General features: G+C 48.1%; 1 protein-coding gene across 2 annotated transcripts in view; it reads right to left on the reverse strand.

Moving 5' to 3' along the window:
* Window positions 1-14499, reverse strand: part of NDRG2 (NDRG family member 2) — a 171889-nt gene that overhangs the window by 3644 nt on the left and 153746 nt on the right. The window contains exons 14-16 of one of the 2 annotated variants that reach the window (XM_085600832.1): window positions 5433-5468; window positions 4536-4587; window positions 1264-1297 (exon numbers count right to left, since the gene is read on the reverse strand). In XM_085600832.1, the coding sequence (XP_085456958.1) occupies window positions 1264-1297; window positions 4536-4587; window positions 5433-5468 (122 nt within the window). The remainder of the gene's footprint in view (window positions 1-1263; window positions 1298-4535; window positions 4588-5432; window positions 5469-14499) is intronic. The other variant, XM_085600840.1, reaches the window with a different exon arrangement.

Consider the following 14499-nt stretch of genomic DNA (forward strand, 5'->3'; position numbering starts at 1 on the left):
CCTCCGGTCTAATCCCTGAGAGTGGAGGAAAGATCTTGAACTCTGCCTCCATGCAGCACAGATGTGATCAGGTTTCCCCAACACCCCTGGACACAAGAGAACTTCACTGTCCATGTAAAACACACTGTCACTGACAATGACTGTCACTTGCTCTTGAAGACACGACAAGTGACTTTCCTCCCTCAAAAGTGAAATAAAGCAGCAGATGGAATCCACACTATTCCAATGCAGCAAAGTAGAGGAAGTCCCGCAGCACCAATAGCAACAGTGGGACCAATCCCGTTGCACCGATAGCAATGGATACCAAGATGCACACACAGATATACATTGGTACTTCATGGTGAACAGCAAGAGGTGAAGGATTCTATGAGCAGGCCATGCAGTGAGAGGTGACAGGTGAAGAGCAGGTTCATACCAGTGATAAAGTGAGTGGCGTATGTGCACTATAGTGAGATCATACCTCTCTGCCACTGAGCACAAAGACTACAGTATCTGCCAGCAACTGAAGACAACCCACTCAGCGACAGGGGCCTATGTCAAACACCTACACCACCGAGACTGCCCTTTCAAGCTAAACTTTGTTTTGCCCATCTCTTTCATACCCACTTTCCTCAATGTTTCCCCTATTGTAAACTCATCCCATTACAGGGGCATATGTTTACATTTTTCCTCACACGTGGGGGGGATCTACACCATCCATAGGGGTTACTTTTGCAGATATAGTATACAATTGGGGTCTACACCGTCTGCAGTAGTCTCTTCCCTATTGGCAAGTCTTTTTACACTGTCCCAAGCCATTCTCCCTTAACTTTGTTCCTATGCTCACATCCGTCTTATTTTCACTTTCTTATAGATCTCTCCCTGTCTCCTTTAAGCAGTCTCATGCTCTATTGGTGTTTCTTGCCAGAAGAAACCTCAATTTTTGCATCTCATTTCTACTTTTTTTCATCTCCCACTTGCTCACTTTCATATAATTTACTCTGCCTCCCACTCTCCCGTTACCCTTTGCTCATCTATCTCCAAAAGCACCATCATATTCTATCCCACCATATACCTGATAAACGAGAAGATGACCATACTTCGCCAGCAGACGGGGGTAAGGGTAGTCAGACCATGCAAGGCCCGTGTTCTGTGAATTGGTCAGGCACTGCACAAGGCTGGTGCTGGAAAAGTTCAGGTTCTCAAGGGTGGGTTTGAGGGAAGAGGAGCTGCTGGGAGCAAGGTGTGCTGGGAAAGCAGAGGTGTCATTAAAAGCTACCTGACCCCATACTACGCCTCTTGTCCAGAACGTGGGGGACTGGATCCAAAGAAGACGACAGAGAAAGAAGAGAAAAACAGGTCATGGATTTGACAATCAAATGTTCTTAAAGACAGACTCCACAGAGGGCAGACGCATTAGCACCACTGAGAGACTGCAAAGAGCCTGGAAGGATCTGACAGTTTCTGCATTCATAGGTAGCTCGCCATGAGAGACGTTCTTTAAAAATAAATCAATAAATCAAGCAGAAGGAGTAAGACCTCTGCAAAAAGCAAAATCTAAAAAAGCACCCATAACCTGCGTAACAAATACTCTTAGGTGCAAAACAAAACAAAACTACTATTCTCTCAAAAGTCTAGCATCTTACCCTTGCACACTGGATGTATTTTGTTGGGAAATATATGTTGCCCTCGTTTCACTTAAGGACTAGTTTACATAATGTAGGTATTTACAGGGTTTAAACTTACCAACAACATTTCTTCAGCTATGTAACATTTAGTGTCTGTATTACAACAAACTTTTCAGAACACCCAAAAACAGTCTAGGAAATTAATTTTAAAGACACTGTTAAGTAGTGAGCTTAGTCATGCATTTGGCGCCTCCCTGCCAACAGAGATTCTCCAGTAGTAGGACTCAATATCCACTTGCTACCTGCAATTTATCAGACTCCAGGCAGAGTCAGGCCCAGAATACAACAAATACTTTTATTGCAAATAAACACTACATGAGTGAAACCCATATACTATCTACTAACTGGATCCCAGCAGAAACTTTCAAAATGAGCTATACTCAAGACGTATGCAGGGCTCTAATGCAATCGACTCGAAGTGGAGCGAGAGCCATCAACCATACACTTGTGAGTTAAAACACACTTTCTTCAAACAGAAGATGAAACCCCATCCAACGCTTGCATTCACACAGACTCTAGTGTGATCCAAGAACCATACAGTTTACTGGATTTCAACAGATTCCTAATCTATGCCCTTTACATGACAAAGACCCATAGACCATCTGCTATGCTATGCGGATCCCAAATGAGAATTTCCATGGCTGCAAGATGTCAGAGGAGCAACACACAAGAACCTCCTTTGATCTGCATTCCAACAGTAACTCAAAACAGCAGCAAGGTTGTAGGACGAGAAGGATTTGCATTTCAACAGGAAATGCCCCAAAGCTCAAGATCTAACAACCAGTCAATGTCTGCATTTTCATACCCTTTTCAATAAGAGGAGAAACCCTTAAACCTCTGAATACCTGCATTCTAACAGAGGCTATGGAGAAGCAAGACCAAAAAAGCATCCAACAGAGACTCCATGAATTTGAGAACAAGTGGAGCGGGGCACCACCCTGGTCGTCTGTTTCAGTAACAAGTAGTCTCTTTCCTTTTGTGAGAAAACGTTCTTTATTCAGATATTCCAACAGATATGTGGAAAAAAGCCTCAGCCAACGTGTTTCATTCAACAGGATTGAACTTCGTCAGGGCATGTGTGTTGCTGGAGAGTTCAAGTAAGTTCCGTAGTGACAAGGTCTCCTGGTAGGTAATGACCGTTAGACAGTGCGGGAGCGGTCACGGGTAGTGTGGCGGCTCCGAGGACAGGATCTGGAGCCGTAGTGGGTCTGTACTCCTTCCTCGCACCGCCTCTGGATGATCATCAAAATAAAGAATGTTTTCTCACAAAAGGAAAGGGACTACTTGTTGTTACTGAAACAGACGACCAGGGTGGTGCACCGCTCCACTTCTTCTCAAATTCTTGTATATCTGTTTGGCAGTTTGCATCTCCCAACGGCAGGTGCAGGAGCAGCCTGTGCACACCTAATGTGACTACTTCACTAATTATTTTTAACAGGAACATAGCCAAGATGTGCGGCCACTGGAGTCCGCCGTTGATCCTTGCCCTCCACAGGGACTCCATGAAGAAGCAAGAACTGAGAAGGACAAGAACTATCCAGCAGCAGCATAGCGGTAGACACTGGGGAAGAGGGACTCAAAAACAATCCATATGCTGCATTATAACAGGGTCTGATCTAAAAAACAGACTCTCCAGAGGTGCAAGATTCCAGAACCACCAGGGATCCATATTACAGCAGGTCATCTCTGCAAGAGTAACGCCAAAGGGACGCGTTGCAACAGGTACTCTCCAGAGGGGAGCATAGGCACGTCTCATAAGCAAGACTCGAGGAGTATGCATAGCGAAACATCAGTGCCCGTTTACCAACAAAGCCATTGCAGGAGAGAGTAACTAGAACCAGCATGCCAACAGGGAGGCTTTTCAGCAGTGAGCTCCAGAGACTTTCAGCAGGAGTGAGCTCCAAGAACCCAATCTATCTGCAGGAGTAGGCTTCAAGACCACTCCAGTAGTTGAATACCAGAAGTGACTCGGGGCAGTGGCGAGGTTCAAGAATCATTCAGTACCACCATTCCACAAGAGTCTCTCTGCGGGAATGAGCGGCGAGAACAGTCCAGTACCAGTATGCCAACAGAGTATTTGCACCAGGGAACACCAGCATACCAACAGCCTCTGCAGGAGTGAATATCAAGAACCATCACCCATCTGCATATCACCAACACCGAACAAATGTACCGGCATCCATCATGCGCATGTTAGTCAGCACTCGCATTAATCCCCATCACAAAAACTGTGATAACCATTGTAAGCAAACAAAAAGGCTGGTGCGGTGTACACAGGCCATGTTGTATCTATTCTGTTTGCCTGAGGATGTTTAGACTGCTGCTGGGCTGGTCATACGTGGTCTGTGCAAGACGGAGACAAGCGTGTGCCCTTGCTCCCTGTGCTGTACCTGTTCTGATAGGAGGTAAGCTCACACCTGTGCTGCCCGTGAGTCACCTCTTCCGAGTAGGAGGCAAGTTTGAACTGCTGCTACATGTGCTGTATTTGTTGTGTGTGAGGGAAGCTTGCTGTCCTGCACCTTGTTTCATCCTAACTTAATGCATGAAGGCAGCGTGCTCTGGCTGCTGCTTGTACTGTACGAATGATGTGTAAAGGAACCTAGATCTGCCGAATACTGTGCTGCTCCTGGACTGATCATGCAATGAGAGCTTGCACTGATATCTGGTCTTTAAGAAAGCCGCTGTCTGTGCGGTTCCCAAGGGAAGCATGCACTGTTGCTGCCTACATTGTGTAAAGCCTGCCAGTGCGGTCTCACCTCGGTGTGTGCTGCTAGCTCACACTACGGCTGCCTGCGCTGAACCCGTTCTCTGCACCGGACAGAAATCTAGCCGACAGCACCTACACTGACCCTGCTCCCAGATACTTACTGTATCCCATTCCCTGCACAAAGTATTTGAAGGCCTCCGTCAACTTTCCAGGCTGAAAAGAAGTAAAAGGACAGGTTAAGCAGCAACGTTTTGGGAACATTCATGCATACAACACTACAGCTGGTGGAAGATAGGGGAATAGGGTGCGCCCTCCCTGAAGTCTATATAAGCCGCAACATATTCACCGCTGGCGAACTGTACATTTTCTACAGCGCCTAAATTCAAGTCAGTTTCCGAGCCAATAGTGACCAAGGTATAACTAGCTGCCTGAGATGTCAGTTAAAGGTGTATGCTCAGTGGACAAGGGTGTAATTGCTGCAGCAGCGCCTGTTAACTAGGAGGCGTTAGTCAATGCTGCGACCGGAAGGGAGACTCCTTCCCAGGGTCCTGGTGTGCAGTCACAAGTGTGAGAGCACAGTGAGTTGTGGTGAGCTCCAGAGACACCAGAGGGGTGCACTAGACGGTGCTCCTCTGGCCTCCACGTCTGGGGAATGTTGCCAGACCAGCAGCTTTTCTTTTACTAAGACACCCCGATATACAGAATAATCCATTGAGGGATTATGAAGCTCACACTGTTTTCAGACACAATATTGAAATGATTTACTAGGAAGTGATCAGGGGCACTTAAAGACCGAGGAGACTCGCCAACCCTTTCAAATACACACAGGAGACACTCAGAGGGAAGGTGCATTGAGACCAGAGCAATCGGCAATATGCCTGAAGAGTATGACAAAAAACAAACAGCATCAGGTGTGAGAACAGGTTTGCAAAAATCAAGTGCAGAAGGGCAACGTGGGGGTCAAAAACCGCTTAGCATGAGAGTAGATGTGCATACGTAGGGCAGTGTGGCAGGAGAAAGGTTAGAAACCAACTGGAAGCTTAGCGCGTGCCACTTACCTGGGTCAACTGTGGCTGGCCACCAGAGTCTGCCATCTGAAACAGAGAAACACTGGATATAAGAAAAGCTATCCACAAGATTGGCCTTACAATCACCTTGCTTGGTGTCAGCTACTGAAAGGCAGAGGCCTGAGCAAATACAAGGCTCTGTAGCAGGGTAACAGGACAAAGGCTACAGGGAAATCAAAACAAGGAAGATAAACTTCCTGGTAAAGACAGTCAGTGCCTTAAATGGAAATTAATAAGTGCAGGTATTCACCAAGAGGAGTGAAGGACTAGGGGGTGGAGTGCGGTGCGGGCATAAAGGTGGTGCGAAGGGTGGTGCTAATGGAGCAAGGGGTGGGGCTAGGTTTTCTTTCCAAGAAAGAAATCTGCATGCACCGTAAAGTCAGAAGTATCTGTCCAATAGCTATAACACTAATAACCATTTACACAGCATTTCCTAGTAAGTGTTTATTTCTGCCCAATGTAACCCTCTTTTATAACAGCCTGAAAATAACAAAAGATTGAGAAAAAACAGTAAGGTCTCAAACCTATGTCTGGTTCTTTGCAAGCAGCTCCTTGATGCATGGTCATAGCTCACTAAGCTCTATGACAAGGGATTTAACTTGTGACCTGCAACTAATTAGGATCTCTGCAACAAAAACAATAACCAACTGAGCTATCTCCATAAAAACAAACGTGTTGCATGCTGTGCTTTCTAACAAGCACAATGACCCCCAGGGGCATTTTATGGCGAGTTGAATCTTTGATTAGCATAGACTCAGATCTTTTCAGCAAGTGCAGAGGGGCCTCTAGTGTGGAGGATGTCTTCCCTGCCAAGATCGATCTTGTCTGTTATCTAAACGGATGCCGAGAGAGAGAAGGGTTCACTGACCGCCTCGATGAAGGACAAGAGCCCAGGCCAGAAACAGTGTCCTGAAAGGGACCGTATTCACTATAAAAAGCCAACACTATGGTCAATGTTAATCGGTTATATGGATGGTGTGTGTGTACACCCAAGAAAGATATGGACAGGGGCTTGGAAGCTGACAAGTGGTTCCATGCTATGTGACATGTGTGTTCAACCAGTCTGTGATTTTTTGCCAAAGTTTTGCATTCTTGTATTTTAAAACCCCTTACTTATAACCGGAGCTCTTTCTCTGAGGTTAAACATCAAATTGGAGAAGAGCAAGGATTTACATTCAATTGAAAATGCCTAATTTACATTGCTAATGAGCTTTAGAAACAGTGGCTTGCTAAAAAGGATCCCTGAAGAACGTGCGCCATACCCCCGTCCATTAGGTTTTACAGCCACCTCTCAACTACCAGTTTGCAAGATCAAAGGGGAACCAAACACCGTGCGGCCTCACCCCGGCTGCAGGACTTGCAGAGCAGTACGACAAGACTGCTGTGCTCGGCGACAAGACTGCTGTGCTCGGCGACAAGACTGCTGTGCTCGGCGACAAGACTGCTGTGCTCGGCGACTAGACTGCTGTGCTCGGCGACTAGACTGCTGTGCTCGGCGACTAGACTGCTGTGCTCGGTGACTAGACTGCTGACCCCGGTGACAAGACTGCTGACCCTGGTGACAAGACTGCTGTGCTCAGTGACAAGACTGCTGACTCCGGTGACAAGACTGCTGACCTCGGTGACAAGACTGCTGACCCCGGTGACAAGACTGCTGACCCCGGTGACAAGAGCTGCTGACCCCGGTGACAAGAGCTGCTGACCCCGGTGACAAGAGCTGCTGACCCCGGTGACAAGAGCTGCTGACCCCGGTGACAAGACTGCTGACCCTGGTGACAAGACTGCTGTGCTCAGTGACAAGACTGCTGTGCTCAGTGACAAGACTGCTGACTCCGGTGACAAGACTGCTGACCTCGGTGACAAGACTGCTGACCCCGGTGACAAGAGCTGCTGACCCCGGTGACAAGAGCTGCTGACCCCGGTGACAAGAGCTGCTGACCCCGGTGACAAGAGCTGCTGACCCCGGTGACAAGACTGCTGACCCTGGTGACAAGACTGCTGACCCTGGTGACAAGACTGCTGACCTCGGTGACAAGACTGCTGACCCCGGTGACAAGACTGCTGACCCCGGTGACAAGAGCTGCTGACCCCGGTGACAAGAGCTGCTGACCCCGGTGACAAGAGCTGCTGACCCCGGTGACAAGAGCTGCTGACCCCGGTGACAAGAGCTGCTGACCCCGGTGACAAGAGCTGCTGTTCAGGCACTCTTGCGTGAGCTCAGCCAAGGGCTGTACAGTGAATCAGTGCAGGACATGTGAAAAGTGCTGAAGAGGTACGATATAATAAGAGAAGCACCACCGATGTCAAGGCTTGGCCCCTATGAGTACTGGCACTCTCCCTGTCTGAAGAGAAGTTCTGGTACTCAAGGGAGAAAAGAAAGTAAGTGCAGGTACTCAGTACTGGTGAGTCCCGGCCCCTTTAAAGCACTGACTAAAGCCGTTCGCCAGAGGCATCTTCCATAGATTCACATTGGAGTTATTCGATGACATCACGCTGAGAATCGTTTGTGCAGATATTAAATCAGCAGCGACTCAATGCACTGATTTAACAAAGCTCCCCAGCTCAGGCTTCCATTGCACTTTGAGTGAAAGGTGGTGGTAGTAGAGCCTCATGACAGGAGCAGGTGGCATTTAAATCTATGAAAGACACCAAAGCTGCAGAATTGTAGCTACATGTAAAGTTTCCTCCCTCACCACCGGATCTTTCACAGATTCACATGCTTGAGTTTGGATTAAGAGGCAAAGGGAGCCTTGAATGAAGCTCACCCTAACGAAAGCTCACTCTGAAAGTGCAGCCCAGGGCTATGCTAAGGACAGTGGTGAATATCACTAGGAGATCTCCACAACGCGTTTATCCCTCATAACAGCGCTAGAGAAGAAAAAGGTACTTACCAAAAATATCAATATTTCTGGTAGACACTATACCTTACTGCAGATTCCTAACCTTTTGAATATTGCGGAGGTGCCTGACTAGATCCACACAACTTTTTCATCCACAATAGCTCTCCAGCACCACCACGGGCACCACGTGACTCCAGTCCCAGGAGGTCATGATAATGGCCTATACAAGGTGACATCGGAGTAGGAACATACATAAAGGCAGATAGGGCAGCCAAACGCCCTTGCCCGGTACAGACTGCCAATTATTGCTGAGCACTCACACTGGCACAGAATGTCACAAAGATGAGCCTAAGAAGGGTTTAGCCTGCTAACCAGGAAACCATATTAACCCAGTATCCACACAGACCAACTTGGCTGCAGGTTATTGGTTGCTAGGATGACATTTGCAACGCAGAAATTCAGCACTGCTAGCCCACAGACCGAAAGGGGCAGCAAGAGCTTTAAGTGGGCCGGGTCCTGCCAGCACTCAGCCTCGGCTGTTCTATAAAGCAGGTGCCGAAACGGGTCTCTAACGGACTCTCCATTTTTGCCCTCACCCTCGGGGTGGAAAAAATATCAACTCTGCAGCAGTGCCACACTTCACTGTCTGTGATGTAACTTCAAAGAGACTCGTTATCGGGTTTTTTTTATAGTCTCATTTCCTAATGGAATTATTTTCAGTACCATGTGCAACAAAGCCATAGTTGTTGCATCTTATGCAACGAACAGCCATTGAAAAAGCCAAGAGCCGTAGCTTGTTGTAGGTAATCTTACGTATTGTATTCAGGGCTTTAAGTGGGATGAAGAAACTGGTGGGTCTCTCAAAAGGGCACAGCCAATGCAATTAAGGGTGTGGCTTAAAAACACAAACTAAAAATCTGTGCTTAGCATAGTGTGCCGCCCTACTTGTATTTTGCTGTTACTGTCATTGCGTCCAGATATTTGATACAACAAGTAACATCATACCTACAACAAGTCAGGACTATTGGCTTTGTCAATGGTTGTTAGTTGCATAAGATAAATAAGCAGCAACTATGGATATTATAGAATATTAAAAAAGCTTCCACTTAAAGACCTGGTGACACCACGATAATGCTGCTGCTCCTGAGTTTCAAAAAGAAAAGGGGAATCCAGAGAGAAAATGACTCTCTCCCTACAACGTTCACCTGGCATGACGTCATGCCGTAACTTCTCCACTAGTGAGAAGTGAGCAGTGTGAGCAGGCGCACATCGATGTGCCTGCTGTCACTGTAGTCTGGAAGAAAAACCAGCATTGGCATAGCCAATAGGTCTCGCCTTTGGGACCTTATAAGTGTTTAGCCATGCAACAGTTGCATAACTAAATACTTATAAAGTCCCAAAAGCGAGACCTATTGGCTATGCCAAGCGGCCGTGCAAGTGATCGCGATCAAACATCAAAGCGGCCGCAAAGGTGAAAGTAATCACGGTCAAGCGCGGCGCGCGTTCCCGCGCACATGCACTGTAGCTCTAGGCTGGCCTGGTAGCAGTTTTTGGAACCCTCTCAAAAAGTCTCGCCAGACCAGCGCATGCGCTGGGTCAGGCGAGACCTAAAAAGGAACCGCCTGTGTCAGGGCACAAAACAGAGCCCGATAGAGACCCGTTTCGAGGCCCCTATAAAAAACTGCTGGTGCTCAGCACCGGTGAGACCAGGCCCACTCAAAGCCCTGATTGTATTATACATCTGAAATCAATCACAGAAGCAGCAAAATGCCAGTCAGGCGGCACACTATACTAAGCCCGGATCTTTATATCACAAGTTTAAGCCACACCCTTAACTGCATTGGCCACACCCCGATGAGACCACGCCCAGTTTTTGTTATCCCACGTAAAGCCCTGGGGCAGCACAACTGGGGGCGCACAAGCAAACAAGCAGCAGTGCAACTGACAGTAACATAGCAAGCACGAGGGCTAAACGCAAAGCTGACAATACCCCAGTTACCACCAGTGATGCACGATCCCTATCGGTGCCCCACCTTTCTGAAGGATCTGGTCAGAGCAGAAGAGCACGGAGGCAGACTATCACACGGGACAGAGCAGAAGAGCACGGAGGCAGACTATCACACGGGACAGAGCAGAAGAGCAGGGAGGCAGACTATCACACGGGACAGAGCAGAAGAGCACGGAGGCAGACTATCACACGGGACAGAGCAGAAGAGCACGGAGGCAGACTATCACACGGGACAGAGCAGAAGAGCAGGGAGGCAGACTATCACACGGGACAGAGCAGAAGAGCACGGAGGCAGACTATCACACAGGACAGAGCAGAAGAGCACGGAGGCAGACTATCACACAGGACAGAGCAGAAGAGCACGGAGGCAGACTATCACACGGGACAGAGCAGAAGAGCACGGAGGCAGACTATCACACGGGACAGAGCAGAAGAGCAGGGAGGCAGACTATCACACGGGACAGAGCAGAAGAGCACGGAGGCAGACTATCACACGGGACAGAGCAGAAGAGCACGGAGGCAGACTATCACACGGGACAGAGCAGAAGAGCACGGAGGCAGACTATCACACGGGGTAGAGAAGAAGAGCACGGAGGCAGACTATCACACGGGACAGAGCAGAAGAGCACGGAGGCAGACTATCACACGGGACAGAGCAGAAGAGCAGGGAGGCAGACTATCACACTGGATAAAGCAGAAGTGCAGGGAGGCAGACTATCACACGGGACAGAGCAGAAGAGCAGGGAGGCAGACTATCACACTGGATAAAGCAGAAGAGCAGGGAGGCAGACTATCACACGGGACAGAGCAGAAGAGCACGGAGGCAGACTATCACACGGGACAGAGCAGAAGAGCACGGAGGCAGACTATCACACGGGACAGAGCAGAAGAGCAGGGAGGCAGACTATCACACGGGACAGAGCAGAAGAGCACGGAGGCAGACTATCACACGGGACAGAGCAGAAGAGCACGGAGGCAGACTATCACACGGGACAGAGCAGGGAGGCAGACTATCACACTGGATAAAGCAGAAGTGCAGGGAGGCAGACTATCACACGGGACAGAGCAGAAGAGCACGGAGGCAGACTATCACACAGGACAGAGCAGAAGAGCACGGAGGCAGACTATCACACAGGACAGAGCAGAAGAGCACAGAGGCAGACTATCACACGGGGTAGAGCAGAAGAGCACGGAAGCAGACTATCACACGGGGTAGAGCAGGAGAGCACGGAGGCAGACTATCACACAGGACAGAGCAGAAGAGCACGGAGGCAGACTATCACACTGGATAAAGCAGAAGAGCAGGGAGGCAGACTATCACACGGGGTAGAGTAGAAGAGCACGGAGGCAGACTATCACACGGGACAGAGCAGGAGAGCGCGGAGGCAGACTATCACACGGGATAAAGCAGAAGAGCAGGGAGGCAGACTATCACACGGGACAGAGCAGTGGAGCACGGAGGCAGACTATCACACGGGGTAGAGCAGAAGACCACGGAGGCAGGCTATCACACGGGACAGAGCAGGAGAGCACGGAGGCAGACTATCACACGGGGTAGAGCAGAAGAGCACGGAGGCAGACTATCACACGGGACAGAGCAGAAGAGCACGGAGGCAGACTATCACACGGGGTAGAGCAGAAGAGCACGGAGGAAGACTATCACACGGGGCAGAGCAGAAGAGCACGGAGGCAGACTATCACACGGGACAGAGCAGAAGAGCACGGAGGCAGACTATCACACGGGATAGCCGGACGCCAACGGCGGAGTTCGGGACCCTAAATGCATGCCTGACCTAATTGACTAACCAGATCCCTTAGTGATGAGGACTCTGTGACTCCCATGTTCAGCCTTATTCCCCTCAACCCTAGGAACTGGAAATGGGACTGAGTAACCACTGATGTTCTTTGGTACCTGTAAGACCGCTTGAATATTACCAGACTATTTCCCAAGATTCAAGACAATCCTCAGAAACGTAGAGAGGAATTGAAGCGGGTTTTCAATCCTTTAATCCTAATTGCGATGAAGTGAATCATTATAAGATATTATGCATTGCATGGAGAAGTCAGAGACCGGCTGCTGGTGAAAGACGACTCTCCCCCACAATCCCCTGAGGAGTTTGCAGCTAGAGACGCTGAGTTGATTGCTACTAATTACTGAAGCTAAAATAGGCCAGACTGAAACCGGCACCTGTAATCAAAACACAGGGGAAACCCTTGCTGATTTCTTACATTGCTTGATAGATATTTTTCATAGCCATTCTGGAATTGTGAATGCAGAGGAGGCAGTGGGGACTACTTCTGGTCAAGGGATGCTACCAAAAGTGCAGGAGCAATTAAAAACGAGGTTTACTGGTTTGTAAAACAAAAACTTGTCAAAGCTGGTTTCTCCCAGTAATCACCGAGTAGCAGTTCAAAAGCATTAGCGAGAATCCACTCAATTTAAACTAATGCAGCTACAAATGCATTGCTTACAACAAGCAGTCAGAGGGAGGGGCTGAGGAGACCCTGGGGGCAGGGAGGAACCAAGGAGAGGGAAGGATGCCTTGCTTGGTAACATCGTGTGTTTTAATTGTCATAAATCACTAGACTGGAAACTAGACTGCCTGAATACGTCCCCAAGCTCCCATGGCCAGCCCAAACAACACGATTCCCCTCCGCCGCCTCCTAACAGATGCCAGAAGGGAGCAGGCTACACTTTAATCCCTGCAGACCAGAGACGAGTGTATGTATGAGGTGTCAGCAACATAAATCCCACTCGGTTCCTGAATGATGCTGGCCCCAATCAATCTGCTCCATTAACCTCTTCGTTTCCCTTTCTTTCTTTCGCGGGCGATGTGATGAGTCTGGTAGCATGTATAACACGTGTTCTGTATCATGTCTTAAATATGAGGTCAATTTCTTTGTGTTTAACCAACAGACTTTATTTTTCGAGCCCCAACTCCTCAGCAAACCGGTTAAGGAGAGATTTGTGGTGTAAACTAAACTGTACAGTAGGTAGCACTAGCAATAATTTCCATTTGGATGTTCTGACTGAAAATAAAAATGCTGTTTTAGCTGTATGTGAAAATGAATGCACTGCTAATGTTCAGGATACTAGAACTGTTTCATCCCAAACCATGGCTGATGCGCTGGACCAAGATTTGTCCTCTGTGGTCTTCGCATACCAGTGGTGTCATCTGTATTTTCATCACTGACCTCGTTAATATCAGGCTGAACCCTATGAAAAAGCTTCCTTCCAAACCATAATATTCACTATGCCCTCAAGTGGAAGCAGGAATTCGCCAACTTATCGATGTTGATGAAGTCGAAGTTTTCTGGTACCCACTGTTCGCATCTGTTACCCTCCCAGTCCACCCCCCCAGAAGCCAGGTAAAGAAACATTCTGTACATGATCAGCATGCCATAAATGCAGCTGCATTACCAAGCTTTTCCGTTGTGCCAAACCTGGCTACCGCTCGGTCATATATTTAATCTCCTGCCACATGGGTATGGTTGTCAATCCACGATTTGCTTTCTTCTCTATCACTATACAACCTCACAGTTTAATGACGATTTCTTGGCTTGCAGAGATTACTTGAACCAATGCAAACATGATTCCATACATTTGCTCACTGAATTAGCTTCTAGAGAAAAAAAAATAGTTTTTTTTACTCCATGTTCAATATTCGAATCACAACATCTGGACCGGAGAAAGACATCTGTCTGCTGATTCATTGAGGCAGCCGTCACCTGGCTTGACCTGTCGCCGTCTCTCGGGTACATAGTCTTTTAGGCATGGTGGGTATTGCAGACAGTGGATATTGAGTTATGCTGGATTTTGCGAAAAAGGAAACCCAAGACGTTTGTCCTGGTCCACGGAAGCCAAAGAAGCCTTTGTGTCTCAAACACGCATTATCTTCAGTCCTTGTTCTGGCTCTACACGACTATCCCAAAACGCCATGGTGTACTGCCAGAGAAAGGTATCTGTATGCTGAGCGCATCAACGCGGTCCTTAAGGTGTCTCCACCCGTCACAGTTTCTTGGGTATACAGCCCTTTGGGAATGGATAGGTTTTATAGACAGGGCATATTGGGTGATGCAGGCATTGTGAAACCATTTCAAGATTTTGTGAAAAGGATACTCCAGAACATGTGCCCTCTTTAAGGAAGTAGGACAAGCATTTGTGTCTTTGAAACATGAATTTATTCTGGCTTACAAAACTATCCCAAAC

This window comes from Triturus cristatus, chromosome 1_2 (assembly GCF_964204655.1).
Source record: "Triturus cristatus chromosome 1_2, aTriCri1.1, whole genome shotgun sequence".
Taxonomy (NCBI): Eukaryota; Metazoa; Chordata; class Amphibia; order Caudata; family Salamandridae; genus Triturus; species Triturus cristatus.